Consider the following 21,527-nt stretch of genomic DNA (forward strand, 5'->3'; position numbering starts at 1 on the left):
CTGTTAATTTTCCTAAAAATTTGTTGATAATTTCTGTCAGAGACACAACACTCAGCACAGTGAACAGATAGTCAGATGAGGAATGGCAGTCCTTCTGTTCTTAGGTCACTTCCATTTCTGTAATTTTTGAAGAGTAGGACTTTAAAACGCTTAGAAGTTAATTACTTTTTCGGTATTAAAAATTCTGCATTGTTACACGTTTAGATACCAAAGGCCAAGTTCCACATTCCCTTAATTGTGTAAGAAAAATTAAATTACTTCTGGGAGATCCCTTAGGTCAGCTTTAAGACTGAAAACTCACAGTGGGTTTCTGAAACTCCATCTCAAGTGTCAGGGTAAAATTACATCTATTTTAAGTATTTTCTTATTTTTCATTTAAGCACAACAATGTTAAAATTAGTCCCTATGTTAGCAAGAAGATACATCATGTGAGAGCATTCAATGGAATGTGTTCTCTCAATCACAAAGCTATAAATATCTCAAAAACAAGAGGAATGAGATTGAAAAGTTGACCTAGATGGTGAAATTGTATGTAAAATACTTACCTATATTAAAAGAATATTTTCACCTTTGCTTCTAACCAAAACTCCCCAGAAACCTAACGCTGTCTCAGCGATGACGCTGGATATATATTCATCACAGCACCAACTCACAGCTTCAGGGAGCATCAGCTTAGGTTAAAGCAGTCAGCTGTCTTGCAAACCCAGAATTCAAACGAGTAACTCCAAGAATGTCTAGGCCTCCCTCTTTTCCTTCCTATAAAAATGAGTCTCCTAAACACCGAACCGAAAACAGACTTTGAGCCCATGAACACTGTCCGTAACGGATAGTTTTGTACATTTTAATTTTTGCTCAAATTTCCTTATGTACTTTATTTCTGTCAGGAGAGCTGAATTATTGGTAATGCTCAAAGTTTAGCTAGGATTGTTAATACAAACCTCCTTATTCTTTAACTCAACAAGGAATAATGGTCTGACCTGAATCAGAAGGGAATGGATTTTTGATGTTGATGAGTTTTTAATTGTTTTTAAGCATGGTTGTTGGAGCTAAGAGATGTACATGCACTGGTGCTGAAAACCCACACGAGCTCCTCCTCACTAACAGTGCGTGAGAGCTCTGCTCCTAGAGCACAGCGTGGATTAACAGGGAGCAGTGCCCATATTAATGAGTCCGGTAGGAAGGCAGGATTTATTGGTATGGAAATCACACATTATCTTGTTTAAGAAATTTCTAGAATGAAAATGCCTCAAGCGGGCCTGCAGCTGTGCATTTGACTGTATAGACATAGCATGTGATTGGTCTATCAGCTGCTCAGTGATCCCTGAAATCAAGAGAGAGTTGTGGGACGCCAGCCTGAGGAAGAGGATTAAAGAAAACCACCGTGTGGATGAATGATACAAATTCAGTTACACTTAAGAGGCATCATCATTCATACACAATCTTAATGTATAAGAGATTGTAATTCCTGGGGGTTTGCTACTCGATCTACCAGCCCTCTTCTGTATTTTGCCATACCTTTTGAGGGCTTGCGGAAACTGTCTGCCTCTGCAGATCTCTCTGCAAGACTTCATTTTCAATCTGCACTGCTTTAACCACAGCTGAAACCGAGAGATCAGGATCCTTCTCACACACATTCTTTCGAGTTGCTGAAAGTGGTCTTTCTGGCCGACTTAATGGTCCTGCCACCAAAAGAAGGAAGGCATATTCATTTGTGCAGACATACAAGTATGGAACATTACAACAGCATACATTTGAAACATCTGACACAGGGCTTTACTAGCAGGCTGAAAGCATCCCAAGTGAGGCTGAATTGCTCCAATTTGTTTTTATATTAAGATTCCGGGATGTATCTACTGTAGACAACAGCTGAAGCAGTATCGTAAGAGGAGGAAAATGGACAAATGAGAAGCATAATTTTTACGCTTTAAGATTTTCTGTAATTATTTTGTTCCAGTATTTAATGGAAATGCCTTTCGACAGTTCATTGAAAAAGTATATATCATTTCAGCACAGAATTTTTCAGTATATCTGGGGTGTTCAGCTATTTTGGACGAATCCCCAGAGCGTTCTAGCAAAACAAAGGGAGTCAGGAGTTGCTATTTGCAAGGCAAAATAAATGACCTTATCACTTAGGTAGTCATCAAAATGCCCATATGCATCCCAATCTTCCCAAACATCACGGACAAATAGAAACATCACAGCCTATAAACAGGTTTAAAGGAAAGGAAATAAAATGTAACGATAGAGGATCTGAGATTGGACTAAAAGAGAAGCAAAGTGGTTGTATTCAAGGACTTCAAAAGTCAAGGGAAAAAAAAGAAACGGGAGTTGTACAGACATTTAGATCAAGTGAAAATATGGATGAACAGGCTGATACGCTCAAAATGCTGCAGTGAGGTTTACTAAGCAGGAGAGTAAAGTGGTAGGGGATGTTACTAACATGAAGTCTACCTTGAAAAGACAGGAGGCTAAAACTGAACTGAGATTTGCGTGCATTCACATCCCTATCCCATTTATACTCAGAGAAACTTGCAACAACCATTGGTCATCTCTGCAAATACAGGACAGAATAAAGTCCTTTTTATTTTTCTGTACTATACCATCCCCCTGAAATGAAGTTAATTTAAGGGTTTAAAATTAAGACAGAAACAGCTCTAACAAGCATTATTATAACCTGAGAAAATGCTACACACATCTTTGGAAAGTGGTCAAAGCAAGCATCTGCTCAGACAGATGGTTGGTGAGGGTCTCAGAAGCTACAAAGAGGATTTATTCTGAAGCCAAAAAGAATGAGCTTCTTTTCCTCAATTTGGTGTTCTGCCAATTAAGAAACTAATATTTTGACTTTTCAAAATGGTTAGCTCTACTGTTTTCTTGGGACACATCTGGATTCTGCTCTTTTGAAAAAAGCGTGTTAAACACAGAGTGTGGTAAGTCTGAAAACTTCTTCTCAGACCTTTCAAAACTCAAGTTCATCAGACTTGTTCAGTTAAGGACTGTGCTGAAATAACAACTGCATCCATTATTTCAGCCCCTAGGTTTGGGGTTTAGGTTTTTTAGCCCAGGTGAAGAACACTCAAGGTGGTCAAAACAACAAAAACCTGACCAAAAAAACACCAAAAAAGACAACAGCCAAGAAAACTCATGACAGGTGTACTAAAATTACATCTGAGCCAGAGGAGGAAAATGCATGAAAACTCTTCTTATTGATATTATATATTCTTATTTCTTACTAGAACAAATTCTTTCATGTCTTTCCTGGTGCAAGAACTCAGCAGATAGTGGGCGAGTGATTTTATTTTTTACCAATATCGGCCTGACAGGAATGTACATTTCAGCATTATCTTTTCTTTTTGCCGAGAGAACTCGCAGTGGCTTCACTTCTGCAAGATAATAAGGGAACATAAATAATCAACTTCAGAGATATTTAGGAGCAGTCAGCCAACGGAAAACTTATGGGATCTTAATGGCTAAAATGTTGCCACTTTAATTATGCTGGCATAGTTAAAGTGATAACCTTCATCCTCCCTCCCTTTCACTGATACAGTTCTATTGATGTAGAAGTATACATGCATGGCTTGCACAGGCTTTAGTGAAACAAAATAAAATGTATCATTATAAGGTACCAATATAATTCATCTGTACCAGATATTTACCTGCCTTACTGTCAAGTAAAGCAAAAATAAGTAAGAAGTCCTGAGTCACTTATTAACATGATTATACCAAAATAAATTCTTAAAATACAGACTAAAATGGTGTCTTATTTAGAAGTTTCAAAGAAGGAGAGGGTTGCCTAGAGTAGTTCATAAGAGTATTTCTTCACTTTTTTATTTGATACTTCCTTTTTTATTTGATACCTTGATTTTATCTAATACCTCCACTGTTTGCATCACACCTTTGAAATTCTCTCTGGAAAATAACCCAGGTACTCTCCCAAATATCTTCTCACTGCTGCTCTATCCCTCGTTCCTATCTCTTCTTTTGCCACCTCTCCCCATTCACACTCCACTCTATGTCCACACTATGACAATGAGAGGAACACTCCTTTACTCACTTTGCTCAAAGACTGTTCCTCTTAAGCAATTAACTATGGATAAGGAAAAGGAAAAACAAAAAAAACAAACCCAAAATAAACCCCCAAACCAATTAATGTACCTTGAAATAAGTAGGAAGGGAATTCTGAGAAATACTGAATTTGGTCTGGTTTCTGCCTGAACTCTCTACCTTCAACAAGCTAAACATCTTTGAGACCTAGTGGCTGGCTTTAGGCTTGGACATTGAGGTCTCCAAAGGAGAAGCCCTGACAAAATGAAGTGTCTCATAGCCAGATAGATTTGTTTTCTCCAAATAATACACCTTTCATCAGGGCTGAATAGCACACGCTATGACAACAAGTACCCAGCACACAGGATGGCAAACAGAGGAAGTTGAGACTGGGAAGATGTGGCCGCCTAGACTACTGCAAAAACAGTTTAAAAATATACTAAAAAAAGTAAACATCTCTAGAGAAATCTCCAACAGTTTGAGACAATCTTAGTTCAAGTGTTTAGGCCTGGTGACCTAAGTGCATTAACCAGGGTTATATGTTTTGTCTTTGCAAAAAAAATTCTTAACATAGTAGTAAGAGGATGCAAGTCTCCCAGATCAGGAGATTAAAACACTAGGTTTGCTGAAGAGCATGAAAACTCATGAAAGTATGGAGTAACCATTCATGATTAACTGGCAACAATTCCCTTAAAAGTAATGCAACCAAAGAATCATTATTATTATAGTACTGTGGTAGTATATAATACACAGAGACTTACTACTTTGGTCCTGGTTGAACTCCAACACAGTAAGGCCACCAGAATCAAGGCCAGAGCACCTCCCAGCATCCTGATGTTCAGAAGCTTCTTTCTGCAGTGACCCACTGCTATGCAACTGAAGGCCTTCAAAGCTTGTAATTGTTTCCTCAGTGGGAGATGGTTCTGAAAACACATCCTCCTCAACAGAGTCATAATCATCACTAAGAGAGTCTTCTTCCATCCTTTTCTCTTCTATATCGAGTTGCAAGCTTCTCAACTTCTGGTACAATTCAAACAGATTTGTTAGAAATAAGCTAAACATGTATTTTAAAATAAACTCATGTGGGTGCTTCTTCCTCCCCTAGAAGAAAGAAAAGGCTTCTCGTGAAGTCAGAGACATGATGCAGCTAAAAATATTCACATTCCTATGTCATGTCTTCACTCCTCTGATGAGGACTTGTAAAGAAAAATCATCTCCCAACTCCTTTGTTCCTTCTCATCAGAATCCTTGCAGGAAAATTCTACAGGCCAAGGAATTTTTATGGGCAAAACTAATTTTTAGGAATAAGTTACAAATAGGAGGTAAGTAATGGAGTCTCACACAGTTAGATAACAACATCTTTTGGCTTGTTATTTGAAGACTAGTTGCAATCAGATTTTCCAGATGCCTTCACAACGCTGCAAAGCTAATGCAATAGCAACTTCTTTATAAGCAATTGGAGAGATGGTAATTGTCTTGGCTTGTACACATCCGTACTTCAAAAAACAGTAGGAAAGAGTTGGGGTCTAATGGATTAAACCTCCAGTTTGCACAGATTTTTCAAGTGCAAAAATGCATCTATTTTGACATTTCCTGTGGAAAAAAACTGCCCCACCTCTCTGAGCATATGCCACAAACAGCATAGATGACGCTGGAGAGCCTTGTGGTTTTATGGATTCAAAAGGAAAAGACCTTGCATACTTTAAACACTTTTTTGTTCCTACTTTTTTAGTATTAGAGTTTGGAGACAGGTAAGCAAACTGTATGAGTAAAATGAAAACCTGAAACTATCTTAGGTGCAAATGAACTGTGACAGCTTATGTGCAGTTTGCAGTGAAAGCTTCAAGCTGCTCTTCTGCTACAGATTACACTTGTTAGGAAATCCATGTTGACAGGAACATATTACAAAAAGCAGGCAAACTGAGGTTCAAAAGAGGGTCTATAAGCAACCTGAGGTTTGATATTGAGCATGTCTTTATGACAATCAAGACTGATACTTCTAGATATTTGACAGGGAATTGTACAGGCTTTCTTTCAGTTTGAAACCTCATGACATCTGCATTGTAACAAGACATTCTAGAAAACACATTATAGCTTCAGGAAAACCAAAAGTAATTCCATCTGGGGCACAAAGAAAAGTGGGGGCTTGGGTTAAAATTACTAGCTTATTACTTACACAGAAATGATTATAAATATCACTGTAAACAAGTTACTGGTTTGCAGAGAAAAAAAATCTTAAACTCAAAAGCAGCATAGGAAAGGTAGAGAGACACAAGCTAAGAAAATATACTTGGGAAGTTCATCTGATGTCTAGTGGTAAGATCTGTAGACAGTTTCATATATATAGGCTACTCCACTACCCAAAAAAGCTTTACTGATGTCATTAATTGGTAAACAGAAAACCATTCATAAATATCTGTTCATTTATTCATTTTTTTAAGGAAGGGATATTTGTGAAGTTTTGTAGAACAAACTGCAATTAGTACCCAAATGGAAGGCTGAACTGTCTAACAATGGAGTCAACATAATAACAACCCTCAAAAAAAGCAGTTGTATTAATTAAAATATTTTTATAACTTTAGTCTGACTTCTGTTAGGTAAAACAATGACGTGCAACAATTTCAGCGCAATTATTCAAAACCTAACCTAAACCCAGAAAGAGTGGTTGTTGAAGCTTTTTCTAACTTGACAGCCAAGAGTGACATTCATGTGGACAACCATTCAGTAAACTGAGAGAATCTCCTTACATGAAACACTTTGATTCTATCCAAGAGACAATATGCTGCCTCCTTAAATTAGGACTTAACACGTTATAGCATTGTTGACTGAGATTAGAGTCTCAAAGTAGTTTTACTTTTTCTTTTCATTTTTTCCTTCTTCATGTCACATCTCATCAATGCAAAAATCTAGTGAAAGAAACACTCCACACCGGGTTTGCACGCTCTAGACATGACTGATACCTGGGCACATTCACATTTCAGTTGACGCTACCATGAACAACGGAAGTCAATTGTACCTGGGAGCAACAGAGAAGATCATCACCACCTGTCTCCACGCTCAAGCTTTCATAAGGTTCAAAATCCTCAGAGTACTCAAGAGGAGGTTTAATGCAGAGTTTAGCCCCCCTTTCTGTTTTAATCTCCACAGTTTTCTGTTAAAAGAAGCATTCGAAGAAATTAGAATCCTCTAGCTATCCAAAAAACCCACTGGAAAAATCACTGGGAAAGTATACTGCTGTCTGGCACAACCTGCATCTTACTCAGTGGTTGCACATCTCCTTAGCTAAATAAATCCAGTTGTTCATTAAGATACTGTAACTGCTATCCTCCCATCCAATTGGACAAAGGACTCATTCTACGCTAGTCTCAAGTAGTAGGTGGTTTTTAGCAGAGCTCCCTATATCTGGCTAACTTTCCGATCCAGAGGAGATACCTCCTTCATTTGGCTCTTGTGATTAGAATGATGCAGGTTATGGCCAGCCACACATTTGGCAAAGTTAGCAAACAAGCAGTGATCTACTGAGAGAAATAGCAGCTGAGGAAATGAATTCAACTAAGGAGAAAGGGTGATAAATAAAGTAATGCAGCCTTAAAACTTGAATGTACAGTATTTGCTGAAAGAAAAGAAAACCTGCATGACAGGAACGCTTGGTCCCCAGTGACGCAGAGCCCTGATCCCCAGTGACTCAAGCACGGACTGGACATCCAGCCAGGGCAATCAAGTAGGGTAATTATCTGGGTAACACGTCTCAACTGTTCAGAATTCACACTAGTTGCGTTAAGTCATACTCCTTGGCACATTAAGTCAGATCCCTCTTCAGGTCAAAAAACCCCCAACCAACCAGACCAGTGAGGTTTCTCCAGTGAACCAGCAACTGTGTGGCTAATGACTCCGAATTTCTGATAGGCAGGGTATTTGTTACCTATATGTATTTTCCTCTCTTCTGATCTAGACGAATTTGTCCCAAATTACAGCTTAAGCTATGCAAATTACACCTCCGTGTCCCTTAACATATTGCAGGGTGGAGAACAGCAGTGACAGGCAGGGATGTATCTCCAAAATGAGGTTTGCCATCCTTCGCACTACCCAGGCTCTCTAGGCTTGCCATCACAGACATCAAGCAACAGCTATTTGGCTGGAGGACAGATTGAGACAATCACGTCAAGGTTACAAAAGTTTCTGTGATGGATGTCACAGAAACCAGATCCCTTCGGTGAGATTTGCCTCGTTAGGCTTCAAAGTAGACACAAAACTGGTCAAGGTATCACGTCACATTGTTACTCAGTGTCCAGACCAAACCAAGACTCAGCTTCTACGGGAGTCCCAACTGCCCGCTATCTACTAGTTGCGACAAATTTCCCCATTTACAATCTAAAAATTAGTTCAAAGATGCATTCTTTCAAACTGTTTCTTACCTGAAGCCAACCTCTGCGTTGTATTTTGCTTGGTGCAGTCTGTGTGCTGCGTTCTTGCAACTCACTCTCTTCTAGCTGGGCTGCTTATTCACAACACAGAGACAAGAATTAGAAGACATAAAATAGAAATAAGGTATTTGACCATACACATCTTAGTTCACCTTTTTTTTTTTTTTTTTTTTCTTCCCCAGATGAGGACAGAAGAGCAAGCCTTTGACATGGTATCGACAACTGAAAAGGCATTCCACTTCAGCTGCTGGCTGGCTGTGTATTAGTAGCAGGAGTTCTGAACCTCTTTGGGGACAGCCATCATCACGTGTATTCAAGAGAATAAATTGTTTAAAGATACATTAGCTTAACAGCAAGGGAATCCCCCCATTCACTGATATGATAGAAAAATGTTCTAGAATAGGGGTGCCCACGGTTCTAACTCCTACTTGGGTGGACAGTAAGCTGTCTGAGGAAGCTAACTGAGCCCAGACCCCACACTACTTAGGGCAGACTGATAGACAGGGTCACTGTGAACAATAGGTGATACACTGGGTTTACAAATGAATTGTGTGTATTTACTCTCAAACTAAGGAAACATAAGGTATTGGCAGATGAAACAGAATGTATTAGGTATCTAACATACTGTGCAGAGAAGGATTCTTCAGGTGCAAGTCCTGAATGAAGGACAATCATTTTCCTTCATTTCTAAGGCAAGAAAGAGTTGGTTCCAGAACGTCTGCAAAAGTTCTGTGTATGGTCAAGGAGAACTAAGGGTTCCTGTGCTGGAAATGGTCCCAACTTACAGTGGAACAGTGGATTTTTGAGAAGATGCTTTGACTGAGACAAAGAGACAGACACCTTGCAGGTCACATCAGCATCCTCAATGGAGCAAGGACATCACCAATACTCTCAATAGCATCCTAAATAAAAGGCATCTCATTTCCTATGTCCAAGACAGATTTACAGCTTCCAATTCTCAGTGGAGAAAAACAGCTGATGCAAAACCTTTTTTCTTTAAGCCATAATTTCATGGTCACCCTAAGCCAGCAGAAACTGGCACTACCAATAAAAGAAGCAGTCATCCTACAAAGGTCATAGAATCACAGAAAGATTTCGTTTGGAAGGAACCTCTGGAGGTCACTTAGTCTAACTTTCCATTCAAAGCAGGGCTTACTTCAAAATTAGATGAGGTTGCTCATTACAACTCTCAATACCACATTTTCTTTTTTGGGTTGGACAACCCTACATGCACCTGTGCAATGAACTGTTCAGAGAATTGATATGGGCCAGTTTTATCTGAGGAAAAACACAAAAGAAAAATTTCTTTTCATTGTAGTCACTTGTGCAATCTGGCTCACCATGACATTGCACAAACACTGGTACAGGCAAATAGAACGGGCACATGGTAGGACTGATCTTGGGGGAACAGTGTGTGCTTATGTCAATTTAGAGTGATCATAAAATTGCAGAGCAAGAACAAGATGTTGTTCTGTTGCTTCAGCACAAAGTATCTGTCTCTTGGGCCTGAAATAGAACAAAGAACGGAGGGAAAAAGGAATGGACTGCGTCAAGGAAGAAAAACAGCCCTTCCAACCAGAGCTCCTGCTACTCCAATAGCCTACTCCTAAGTAACTCCAGAAATACTTTGCAGTTATTAGCACTGGTGCCAATTGCTACAGGGCTCTTCTGGCACTGAGGGTGAACTGTTCTGAGATTACACTGCTAGAAGTGTGGTCGGATTCGGCCACTACTTTGGGACAGAATTGGAAGCATCTTTCACTTTCTAAGCAATCAATCTCTTCTAAGTAACTGCCCAGACCACCATTCCCGTAGGCTACAAATATAAGAAGGAAAAGGGGACAGGGGAGGACTCATGCTACCACTGCTGAGTATTTGGTTCTCAGTATTTTGTTTGAGTATTTTGTGATGGATTCATGGTACCAGGTCTCTCTAAACCAGGAAATAACAGTAGTTCAAATCCCAGGCAGAGGTTGATGCAGCTGAGCTAGTTATCTGTGCTACAATCATTACTTTAGAACAAAACCATCCTTCTCATGGGGTAGACGGGATGTGAATACCAACCACCTGCTTCAGCACACAAAACAGGTCCACTGGTGTCATTGCCTCAGAGACTTGAGCTGACAGTGCCTATTCTGGTAGTCAAGAATGGAGTAGCACATCATCAAAATATTAGTCATAATCAAAGGAGATGCCACGCTACCCTTAAGCCACGTCTTTGTGACCACACCAACATTCACTGGAAGTACACACATGGTTGTGAAACTATGTTTGGGTTATACATCCAAAGAAATGACAGTATACCTAGAGATCAGCTTCACTACCTTGTAAACTCATCATTTACTTTAATTCATTTACCAAGCCTAAGCATAAAAAGTTTATCAATCACTATTATCATGAATTACTCCTAGGGAACACAGACAAAGAAAACAGTCCAGATAAATAGACTTATGATGACACTTTCAGGAACCACAAAGAGGGATTTGTGCCCATTCTGTATTATTAAGTATCACACATTCCTAATTTTTCAGTGAAGACTAATCCTACAGATAGATGCTTTAGAAGTAATGAATGATGCAATAACTCTCATGGGAGATGGATAGGGAAGAAAATTCAGTGCTGTAGCTCAGCTAGAAATCATTTCTGTAAGTAAAATCACATTCAGTCATTGAGAAGAAATGCCCAGAAATGAAACAGACCACAGAACCGCCAAGGTACTACCCCCAGGCAAGAAGCTTATACAGATCACCAGTGACTCCCACTCTAGACTCTAGTGGCAAAATCAAATGGAAGAAGAAAAATGACAGGATGATGATTCAGTTGATATCTTTCACTGCAGCTACACGTGTTTAAAATAACAACACTGGATAGATAAGAAATGGCAAAACACCGAGTTCCCTTCTGCAGAGATAATGCTACCAGCTCGAAGCTGATGGACTTGAGGTCCCTAAGACAAACTGAAGTATTCTACCTTAACTGAATCAAATAGCATTAAATGACCCATAAAAATAAACAAGTTTGGTTAAGCTTAACAGTAACACCTGCACAGCAGAACTTTAAGAGGAAATTTCTCTTGACATGAGTTCTCTTACAGCTGCTGCCACAATATCCCTGCACAATTTTGGGACCAAAAAGTCAAGGAGACTGTTTTACACCCTCTTTAGCTACCTAAAGGTCTGTCATGCCAGTGTGGTAGAGCTCAAAATTTCCTTCGTTTTCCAAAATCCAAGAACACGAACTTTTTTGCATCATTACACACAAGTTTTTACTTTCATACAGAACAGCAAAACCTAGCTGATTCCCCATCACCACCCCGTATAACCTGCAAGAAATTATACAGCAGACAGATAAGCCTGAACACACTTAAACTTGAAAACAAATAGTATGTACCCAGTGTAGCAGGAAAACAAAGCAAGAAAAGAAATCGGGGTTAGAGTCATGGTTAGAACAGCTCCCGAAAGAAAAGTCAGTTTCCAGTATTGTTGAGATCAATAAACTTTCAATCTTAATAAATTATCTTAAGTAACTTTTTTAACACTCTGTCTTCATTTTTAGGAGAAAATAAAGCTTAAGCAGACACTATCTACACAGCAACACATTAAAAAACATACACTCTGAGATAGATAATAGTAAGAATGCTCTAAGATAACAGACTAAGGTTGGTAAGCTGCTTTCCACAGGGATTTAGTGAAATCAACTTGATTTTCATTATGTTAAATAGATTAGGCCAGTAAACTCACGCTTTCTACCTTCATACATGCAAAATTATTCCTGTCACTACATTGCTCTCTGCGACTGACAGATTGAAATTAGAAACAAAATGCACATTTTCAAATAAAGCCAGACAGTCACTGGCAGAAAATGGTAGATTTTCTTTACTTCAAATATTTAAATAAAGATTAGCTGTCTTTTTAAGACAACCATTAGAGCTTAAACATAATTTATAAGCTTAATGCAGCTATTACTGCATATAATTTGATTATAGTCTATGTCAGCGGTTCTCGGCCTGTGGCCTGTGGCCCCCTGGGGGGTTGTGATGTTGCCACGGGGGGTCTGTGAAGGCTTAAAGCAGGGGTGGGAACATCCAGCGCGGAAACATTTGGTCTTGCCAGCAGCAAGCACTGTGCCTCCTCTCCCCACAGCCCCCTCCCCTCAACGCTCCTCTCATACTCAAGCCCCCCCCCAGCCCTGACACACTTGTATATTCAGTGTTAGGAAGGCTGGTGGGAACCACTTTAACGAGGTGGTTTTTCTCTTAAAGACATTTTCTTAACCCAACAGCCCTCTTTAGGGCCACAGCTGGGCTGAAGTCTGTTCCTCCAAATGGTCGCCCTGGACCCGTAAACAAAAATATCCAGTGACTGAACACAGACAAACAAGGCGGGTGGTGAGAAGAATTGTAACAACTTTTCATCGAATTTTAATGTAAAAATTTGAATCAAATTTGGAATTAGAGCATTAAAATACCATAAAATGGACCATTTGAGCAAGAAGAGTGTTGATGCTATTATTTTAAATTCATATGGAATCACTGCAATAAAGATAATAGGAGTGTGTGCATAAACAGATTCTTTTCCCTTCTCTTCAAATGTGAAGACCCTTCATGAGAAAACTGAAACAAATATTTGATGTAGTCTACTGCTTTAAATCCTGAATTAAGTCTTGGTGGTCCGCAGCCACGCAAGGTATTTAAAGGTCCGTGGTGAAGGAAAGGTTGAGAACCCCTGGTCTGTGTCATCAAATGTCATTTGTTTACAGGACACCAGACTCAGATAACATTGAAGTCTGTCAGATTTTAAAGCCTATTCATGGGGTTATGTATGAGACAAAGGTGTACCATTGTTTTACCCTGACAATTCATATACATTTTGAATCTTTTAGTTGTGACTGTTGAACGAATGGAGAGGTGGGGAAGTTAAACTTTGAAATTAGTCAGGGATCAATTGAGAAATCGATAGGGTGTTGCAGAAATCACTCCTTACACAGACCAATTTAAGTACTCTGATGAAAGAGTCCCACGGAATTTCATTCCACCAAGCCCAAACGCTGTTGTCTCTTTATCACAGCCTGACCAGTAACCTCACTGACTGAATTACAGCTCCACTGAGTAAATGTTTAAAATAGTTGTAGACTGCAATCTCTGTAAAACTCTCATGTAACTCACCATTTGTCCTGGTGGTCTTTGTCTTGTTGTTAAGGTAGCCACATGAGTTGATTTTTTTGCGGTAATTTCTCAGCTCTGAATTAGCTCCATTCAGATACAGAGAAAATCCTTGTTCTAACTGTTCCAGTTTGATTTGTACAGGATCCTTTCTTTTTAGACGTCCCAGTAGCCTGAAGTAGAAAAGACAGTAATTCATCCTCACTCAGTGCATGTACAGATGGTCAGATGAGCGATAAATACAAAACCACACAATGTCACAAAGCTGAAAAATATGTTCATAGTTTAAATAACAATTTCAGAATACAGCTTCCAGGACCTGCTCCTGTTCTGGAATGCTTGTATGAGTACCCACATGCTGTGACATGCAAAGTTAGATCAAGCCTCTCCTTTTTGAGATTTTTTTCCATGTTGTTTCTAATTTCATGTTATTTTTTCCATTTGGTATTTAGTATATTTAACTGTTCTTCTTGAGAATTTTTAAAAGTTTTACTCAGAATTTCAAAAAGCTTAAAAATGGTTGAGCTCTTTTCAAGAAAAAAAAAAAAAAGGTTATTTGTGTTTTGAAACTTGAGGGGGAAAGCCCCCCAATCAATAATGCAGTTAGAGATACCAGGAAATTAGACTGGTTAAAAAAAGCACCCTTCCCCAGACTCGGTGTCAGTGAAACACCTACCCTCCCTCTTCCAAGTCTCATCTTTCCTCCCTTGCCCGTGTGTTACACTCAGTCCACCCTAATTCCATTGGTGAGGTGACATGCAGGCCAGGAGGTTGGGGTCATGTGGGTGCCAATTTCTGACTGCCTCTGCATGCTGCTTCCCGGTTTCCCTCTGACTCCCGGGTGGGTCAATCCACAGGCCAAAGTCCCCAGGGGTGTATCTGTTGTGACATAAATCACCTTTACGCAGGTGTGGCCCCAGCCGTGGCCCCAGCCATCCTCTAGGCAGCAGACCTCTGCAGGAGCACCCACCCCCTGCAGCCACCACTCTTAAATCCGCCCCAGGCTGCTCCGACTGGATGTTTTGGCACATGATGGGCTGTTTCTGTTAGTTTGGGATCTAGCAGAAGCAGCTGTGACTGGCCGAGGGCGGCACCTGAGCTGCTCCCACACAGGCTGCTCTGCAGCCCCCGCCGAGCCCGTCCATGAGCCTGCCTCTTCTGCGAGGTAGAGTGCCCGCCTGCTTGTCAGGTGTAAGTCTCTGGCATGTTTCCAAGAAAATTCGGAATTAGAGCTCCAATAATAAGGAAACAAGTTATTTCAATCATTAAATACTTCGGTTTTATCATTTTCTAAAACTGCTTTAGGAGACCATATACAAAATAAACCCATGTTCTCAAAAATTGGCAGTTCTAACATAACTGTGGCTTTTGTATGATAGGTTTTTTTTGGTCTTTTCACCAACCCATTCAATTTGTAATATGTTGAGTAAAATCTTATGGCTTGTTGTAAAGGAGGGAATCCAGCAACAATGTTCTGCACCCTTCTGAATTAACCTATTAAATTCATCTGTCTACGGTATGACAGGAAGGTTCACAGGAACAAAGACTAAAAGAAATGTTTTATACTCGTCTGAAAGGTACTGAAGTTTGCAAAAGCAACCTAGATGTCCTTATCTCCCATCTTAGCAGAATCTAACTTTACACATTTAACTTTAGCAACTTTTGCATACAATTGTCTGTGTTTCCAGCAACATAGAAACCTAGCCTCGCAACATCATCCTCATACAGTGTGAGCTGCCAATTACTTCTGAATCTAGAACCTCTTGCCCTATAAACAAAGATCTTCCCTGTCAGCCATGGAAACAATAACTATTTTGTTAATTAATTTATGTATCTTTTAAAGTATGCTGAAGAAATACTGTGATCTCCTCTAGAAATAAGAACTTGATGTACTTAGCAAAGAAAGGGAAGAGAATCACCCGAATACTTTAAGACACAGCAAGTCACACTTTGCATCACAAGTTTAAAACCCAAGTTTTTAAACTAATATTCACAGCTGCTGATAATAGATACTGTATTAGACAGTACACTGCAGATACTACATACTCAGTGGTGGTAATAATTCTGTATCATACCGGTTTCTCTGCTGAAGGGATATTAAGTATTCGTCATGTTTTTCATCAAAGTTGGTCAACATGTCCTAAATATAAAGCTGAAATGAGAACATAATTGTCACACTGAAGTATAAAAATGATTTATTATAGAGTACTACTGGTTTTGCACCCTCAATAGACAAGAATGCTATAAACTGAAAAAAGTTCCTCCTTCAACAAAGCATGAAGCTGACAGTGTGGCAAATCAAGTTCCTGAAGACCAGAGGAAGTGTTACTCGCTTTACTTATTTTTCAGATGCCTTCACAAATTACTGAAAAAGCCTAAAAATACTAAAAATGGAAAGCATATGTTATAATGAGTCTATAACTGACAAGCAAGTCAATTCTGGGGCACAAGCTGAAAGGGCCATTCCCAAAGCCCAACCGAAGGCCGATTTTCCTGAATTGCTACTACTCGTAAGGTCAGTTAGCTCTAGAACTTATTCACTGCAGAGGCTGTATACATTTAAAGTGCTTAATTAAAGATTTCACCTTGCTTGCTTTTCAGGAAATAGGAACTTTTCCAGTAATTCCCACCAAGTATCCCAAAGTTGCTGCAAGTTGTGATAGAGTGCCCTGTTATAAGCTCAGAAGCTTAAACTTACCACCAGAACGTTTAATTTAGTTCTGTACCACAAAGAGAAACCCCGTATTTTGTCTCTTACCGACTACAGTACCTCCGCCAACACACCGCCCCTTCCCGCGCCCCCGCTGAGGCCCCGCAGCGCTGGGGCGGAACTGACAGCTCTCCCCAGCGCCCAGCAGGGCCCCGGGCCCGACCCCCCCGCTCTGCCTCTGCAGCGCCGGGCTCGGGAGGAACCCGGGGACAGAGCCCCCGCCGGACGGAAACCCTCCGGGGCCGGGCCGGGCCAGGCCGCGCCGCGCTGTTTGCGCGTTGCCGTGGTTACCCGGCGCGCTGCTGACGTCACTTCCGGCGCGCGGGCGCGCGGCCGGTAGCGGCGGCGGGATGGAGCCGCTGTGGGCGCTGCTGGACGAGGTGGCCCTGGAGGGGCTGGACGGCATCACCCCGGGCGCGCTGTGGCACCGCCTGCGCGCCCGCACGCCGCCCTTCCCGCTGCCGCTGGAGCCCGCCACGCAGCAGCTCCTCTGGGCCGCGCTCAGCGCCCAGCCCGACGTCCGCTTCTACCTGCTGCCGCGGGCACGCCCGCCGCTCCGCCTGCACGACCGGTGAGGGCAGCTCCGGCGGGCCCCGCGCCTCCCGCCCCGCCGGGCCCGGCCGGCCCGGGCCGCCCCTCTCGCCGCCCGCCGCGCTCACCCCTTCCCGCCGGGCGGGGTTGCTCCGCAGGGCGCTCGCTGAGGGCTTGCCCCGCTGCCGGGGCTCACTCGGGCCTGGCTCTCCGGCCGCCCCGGCGGCTCTGCTCGCGCTCTGGAGCCGCTCGGGTTTTGCTGAAAGGGCTCTTCCGTAGCTGGTTGAGGGCAGGCAGGCGGCGGGTGGCTCTGAAACCTCTTTAGGAGGCCTGCATGGGAGTCCCGGCAGGGTTTCCGTTCCACTGACTGTTTACCACTTGCGTACAAACGGGATTTATAAGTCCCAGTTCATCAGGGTGGATGTACCTGTTGTTTTCCTTTTCTGTAAATTAGTATTTCTGTATCTTTATTCTTGCCACTTCAATATCCTTGAACTTTTGAAGGTCAGAGGTATTCCTCTCCTCCTGCCTCATACACACTGCATGCTGATAATGTTTAGTCATACTCGAGGAACACAACTCTGCTCTTCGTGTTTTTTCCAGTTTTGAATTTTACAAAAAGTTTCACTTGTCCAAGATATTTCATAGAGGTATCAGCATGGTTTGTGACAATCTTATGTTTCAGTTCCAAATTCCCCTTGCTTGGTTAAGTGTTGGCTCTCTGCTTTTATTTCAGATATGAAGAAATAGACCTTGAGACAGGAATTCTGGAAACCAAAAGAGATCCTGTTTCTTCAGATGATATTTATCCTGTCCATATGATTTTGGATAATAAAGATGGCATACAAGGTTCCTGCCAGTATTTTAAAGAGAGAGTAGATATCACTGATCAAATAAGGAGGAAGGATTTGCAGCCTTGTTATACTTATACAGAAGCTGTTGAAAAGTGAGTGAAATCCTTATATCTGGCATGAAAAGATTTTTAACTTAAATTTTAGAATTTAATCCTCAGTTTGTGCAGATTATATTAAGGATTGTGTTCGTGGGGCAAAAGGGATTGACCTCTGTGTTTTTGTGGCACTAGGAATAATTTGTTACTTTCCCTTCTGTTTCTTAGATGGGGAGAGAAACTAGTCATTGTTGCTTCCCAGGACCAGCGTTACAGAGCTCTCATAGGCTGGGAGGGGGACCCTGACTTAAAACTCCCCGACTTCTCCTACTGTATATTGGAGCGTTTAGGTCGTGCTAGGTGGCAAGGGGAGCTTCAGAGGGACCTTCACAGCGGGGCTTTCAAGTAAGTGTGCATCTTGCTGTATGAATTAAATCAAAGCCAGTAAGTTTCCACTGGTTATTTATAAAGATCTGTCTGCTTAAGAATTCCTGTGTATCGATTTAAACTCCTATCTGTGTTGGTAGTGTCTCATCCTTACTACCAGGAGCACTTGGTTCTTGGGGCCTGTACTGCTAGCAGTATACCGATCTCTTCCTCGAGTTCATTATACTTCCTGATATTTTCTCATGGAACCAGAGATTGTCTGTTGGGTCAATACACAAGTTTTGATTTTGTGAAAGTTCTTGCTTTCTCCAAATAACTTTTTCTTCAAATTTGAGATGGAACAATGCTTTTTATTTCCTTTTCTAAACTGCTAAGGAAGCATCTTATCCTGCCTGAGTTTTGAAGAGGTTTCTCGGACGCCCACCTTTTGTCCCCAGCGTTTGCCCAGTGTTACATCTTCCCCTGTATGACCTGAATGGGAGCCCGAGTTACCAGCTCCCGGATCAGACCATGTATTTCATTGATGGAGGAGCGTTGCACAGCCTCTTGGAGAGCTTGTGGTTTTGTATTGCAGTGCTGGAGAATATTTGCTGTTAAGGTTTCACTGCTTTTAGGAGGTGAAGTGTATATAGCTTGCAAACCACCCTGGCATTGTTTTTTGCCACTTAGGAAGCTCTTTTAGGTAACTAAAATGGTGGGGGCAGAGGAGAAATCTTGTGTGGATACTTCTCTATCAGTTCAGCGGCCTGAGTCAGCTCACCAAGGAATGAGATGAATACCAGGGGGGGCAGTGGTTGTGGTGTGGCCAGGAGTTAGAAAGAAAGGATGGAGAAGGAGAGCCTGGGGATTCATTGCTGGTTCAGCTGTCTGATCAGACCATGTCATGACACTCCGACTGTGCATAGAGACTGGAGGGTTAAAACTGGAGGTATTTTCTCTTATTTACTTGGATTAACTACGAAAATCAATTTCACAGGTTATCTTTATTTTGGCGCTTCCTAATTTTGAGATTGTCACTTTATAAATTAACATGTCACTAAGACCATAGATACCTTAGGTAAAGTGTTTTGGGATACTGGATAATTAGAGTTTATTTGCACAAGTTCCTATGCCTATAGATACCTTGCCATCTTCTCTTTAGGGTGGATGCTGGAAAAATTCATTATCACCGAAGAGTACTGGACAGAAATGGTCTCATAACAATGCAGTCCCATGTCATAAGACTACCAAGTGGAGCACAGCAACACTCAATTCTTCTACTTCTGACTCGCTTTCATGTCGATAGGTATGTGCTACTGAGACGTTTGAAAGATCTCCTGGGTAGACTGTGACCTTTTACTGTGATGGAAGTTTGCTCTATTGCCACAGAATCATCAAAGTTTCTCGGTATTAACTCTTCTCAATTTCTTTATTAACTCCTCTCCAGAATGCTGGACAGTTCTAAGCTTGTCTTGGAGCTGTAAACACTAGGGTATTCTAGTGCCTGTCACCTGCCTACATAAGCCTAACTCTTCTTACTGTGGCACTAATCATTCTGTTAATTTTGAGTGTTCTCCCATTTTGTTTATGACTAACTTGTGCTTCTGTGTATTGCCAATGAAATAACAGTCTGGGCTGAGTAATTGTTCCTTCAGGGTCTCTTCTTAGTGACAAATTCTCATGTGCTATTTGCAGAAGGAAAAGAAAACTATAATTCTTAAAACAATCTGAGAACGCTTCAGCATACTTTAGCTAGTGACTGACATTTTGTATATGTTTTGTATAAGGTATAACTTCTGTTTATAAAGTTACATGCATGCTTACATGTAAAATAATTTTCTTGCTTAGGAGGAGCAAATACGATATTCTGATGGAGAAGCTCTCAAGTATGCTAAGTGCTCGTTCAAACCAGATGGAAACATTAGGAAACTTGAGGGACGAATTGGTGAGATTCATTACTCTCTTAAATTCTCACCCATACAGAATCTAGGTGATCAGTAGCAAAGACAGTCATTCATACTGCCTGTGTTTTTAAAGTTGCACAAAATTTGGGGGTAGGATATCAAAAGAAGGATCTTCAACACCTACTAGATCAAGTTACTGCTGCTTGTTTGGAAGGTAGAGTTGGTGGGACAGAACACACTCCAGAAGCATCTCACACCGTGCCCGGTGTCAGCATTAGCAGGCTTTTAAGATCCTTCTTTGATACCCTACCCCAAAACACGGTGTTTTAAGAACAGGCAGTATGAGTGTCTTTGATACCAATCACCTACAGGTGAGGCTTTTGGACTACAATGACTCTTGCCATTTCTCTTTGCATTAGGGTCTTTGTGAGAGAACTTTCAAACGTCTGTATCAGTATATGATGAATGCTGGCCTAGCCAAGGTAATATCCATCCCATTACAAGATATACAACCCAATGGAGGACCCTACAAGACAAAGAAAGGTACCTAGAACCTTATTTTTGCTTGATTTTTGTGTAGTTATATTTATGCCATTCTCTCTCTAAGCTTCAAATCTTAAAAGGCGCATCAGTGAAAATCTTTCTACGCAGTTATGTGGAAAAAGGTGTTAATAAAGGTAGAACACTGCAGCCCACTCAAATTAAGAATTTGTTCCAGATTTTTAAGAAATGGCTGCAGGCAAGTTTCTTGTTTATCAGTGCAAGCTGTTTCAGTGGATTGTGATTAATAACCCTCCTCAAGTCAAAACAGAGACTAGGAACGAAGAGCAGTCGGCTGACATTTCAGGTTGAAGTTGAATGATAAGTCAATAAACTTAACCAAAATACATTAAAAAAAAGTTATATGAAACAAAAAAGACCATTAGAAATAAGCTAAAGAAACAAACCCTCTTAGTTATGGCTTTTGCTGCAATTGGCTTTTACTGTAAGTCATGAGAATACAAAGTTTCTCTGGGAACTTTCATATCAAATTAGAAAAGTAAGCTTCTACAGCACTGCTTTGGAATTCTTGAAGTAAGCAAGATAACCAACAACTGCTATTAAAAAAACCCCATAGTCTACTGAGGGATAGTTTAATGCACAACCAGCTTTGAATTCAAATAGATTTGCAAGAACTGCTGATGACTTCCAGACATGTAGTGGAAAGACAGAGAAGAACAAAACTGCATGAAGAAAGGGAACAAAAAGCAACTGCTCTCAGAAAAAGATGCAGATAAAACTTGCTTGGGGAAAAGCTACAAGAAGTAATAATAGAAAGTAAGAGGAAGGATAGTGTCACCAATGGAATTAATGCAGTTGCTTAAAGAAATCTGAACCAAATCTTTATTCACAGGGAAATCCGAAAGGCAGATCTGCAAGGGTTAAAAGGAAAATAGTTCTAAAAGATGAACAGTGTGTTTTTTCAGAGATGTAGCGAACTGTTTGTGAAAAAATAAAA

At 40.9% G+C, this 21,527-nt stretch overlaps 2 protein-coding genes across 5 annotated transcripts in view; one reads left to right on the forward strand and one right to left on the reverse strand.

Annotated features, from left to right (window-relative positions):
- The window catches only part of KATNIP (katanin interacting protein), a 62,481-nt gene extending 45,979 nt beyond the window's left edge, over window positions 1-16,502 (reverse strand). For both annotated transcript variants that reach the window (XM_074919107.1, XM_074919108.1), the window contains exons 1-8: window positions 16,388-16,502; window positions 15,705-15,781; window positions 13,633-13,802; window positions 8,460-8,539; window positions 7,061-7,195; window positions 4,806-5,064; window positions 3,234-3,383; window positions 1,516-1,679 (exon numbers count right to left, since the gene is read on the reverse strand). In XM_074919107.1, coding sequence (XP_074775208.1) covers window positions 1,516-1,679; window positions 3,234-3,383; window positions 4,806-5,064; window positions 7,061-7,195; window positions 8,460-8,539; window positions 13,633-13,802; window positions 15,705-15,766 — 1,020 coding nt within the window. In that variant the 5' untranslated portion in view covers window positions 15,767-15,781; window positions 16,388-16,502. The remainder of the gene's footprint in view (window positions 1-1,515; window positions 1,680-3,233; window positions 3,384-4,805; window positions 5,065-7,060; window positions 7,196-8,459; window positions 8,540-13,632; window positions 13,803-15,704; window positions 15,782-16,387) is intronic.
- Window positions 16,503-16,689: 187 nt separating this feature from the next.
- GTF3C1 (general transcription factor IIIC subunit 1) overlaps window positions 16,690-21,527 on the forward strand; it is a 43,919-nt gene continuing 39,081 nt past the window's right edge. For all 3 annotated transcript variants that reach the window (XM_074919409.1, XM_074919410.1, XM_074919411.1), the window contains exons 1-6: window positions 16,690-16,910; window positions 17,607-17,816; window positions 17,988-18,164; window positions 19,288-19,431; window positions 19,974-20,070; window positions 20,449-20,572. In XM_074919409.1, the coding sequence (XP_074775510.1) occupies window positions 16,690-16,910; window positions 17,607-17,816; window positions 17,988-18,164; window positions 19,288-19,431; window positions 19,974-20,070; window positions 20,449-20,572 (973 nt within the window). The remainder of the gene's footprint in view (window positions 16,911-17,606; window positions 17,817-17,987; window positions 18,165-19,287; window positions 19,432-19,973; window positions 20,071-20,448; window positions 20,573-21,527) is intronic.

The sequence above is a fragment of the Athene noctua genome, chromosome 15, assembly GCF_965140245.1.
Source record: "Athene noctua chromosome 15, bAthNoc1.hap1.1, whole genome shotgun sequence".
Taxonomy (NCBI): Eukaryota; Metazoa; Chordata; class Aves; order Strigiformes; family Strigidae; genus Athene; species Athene noctua.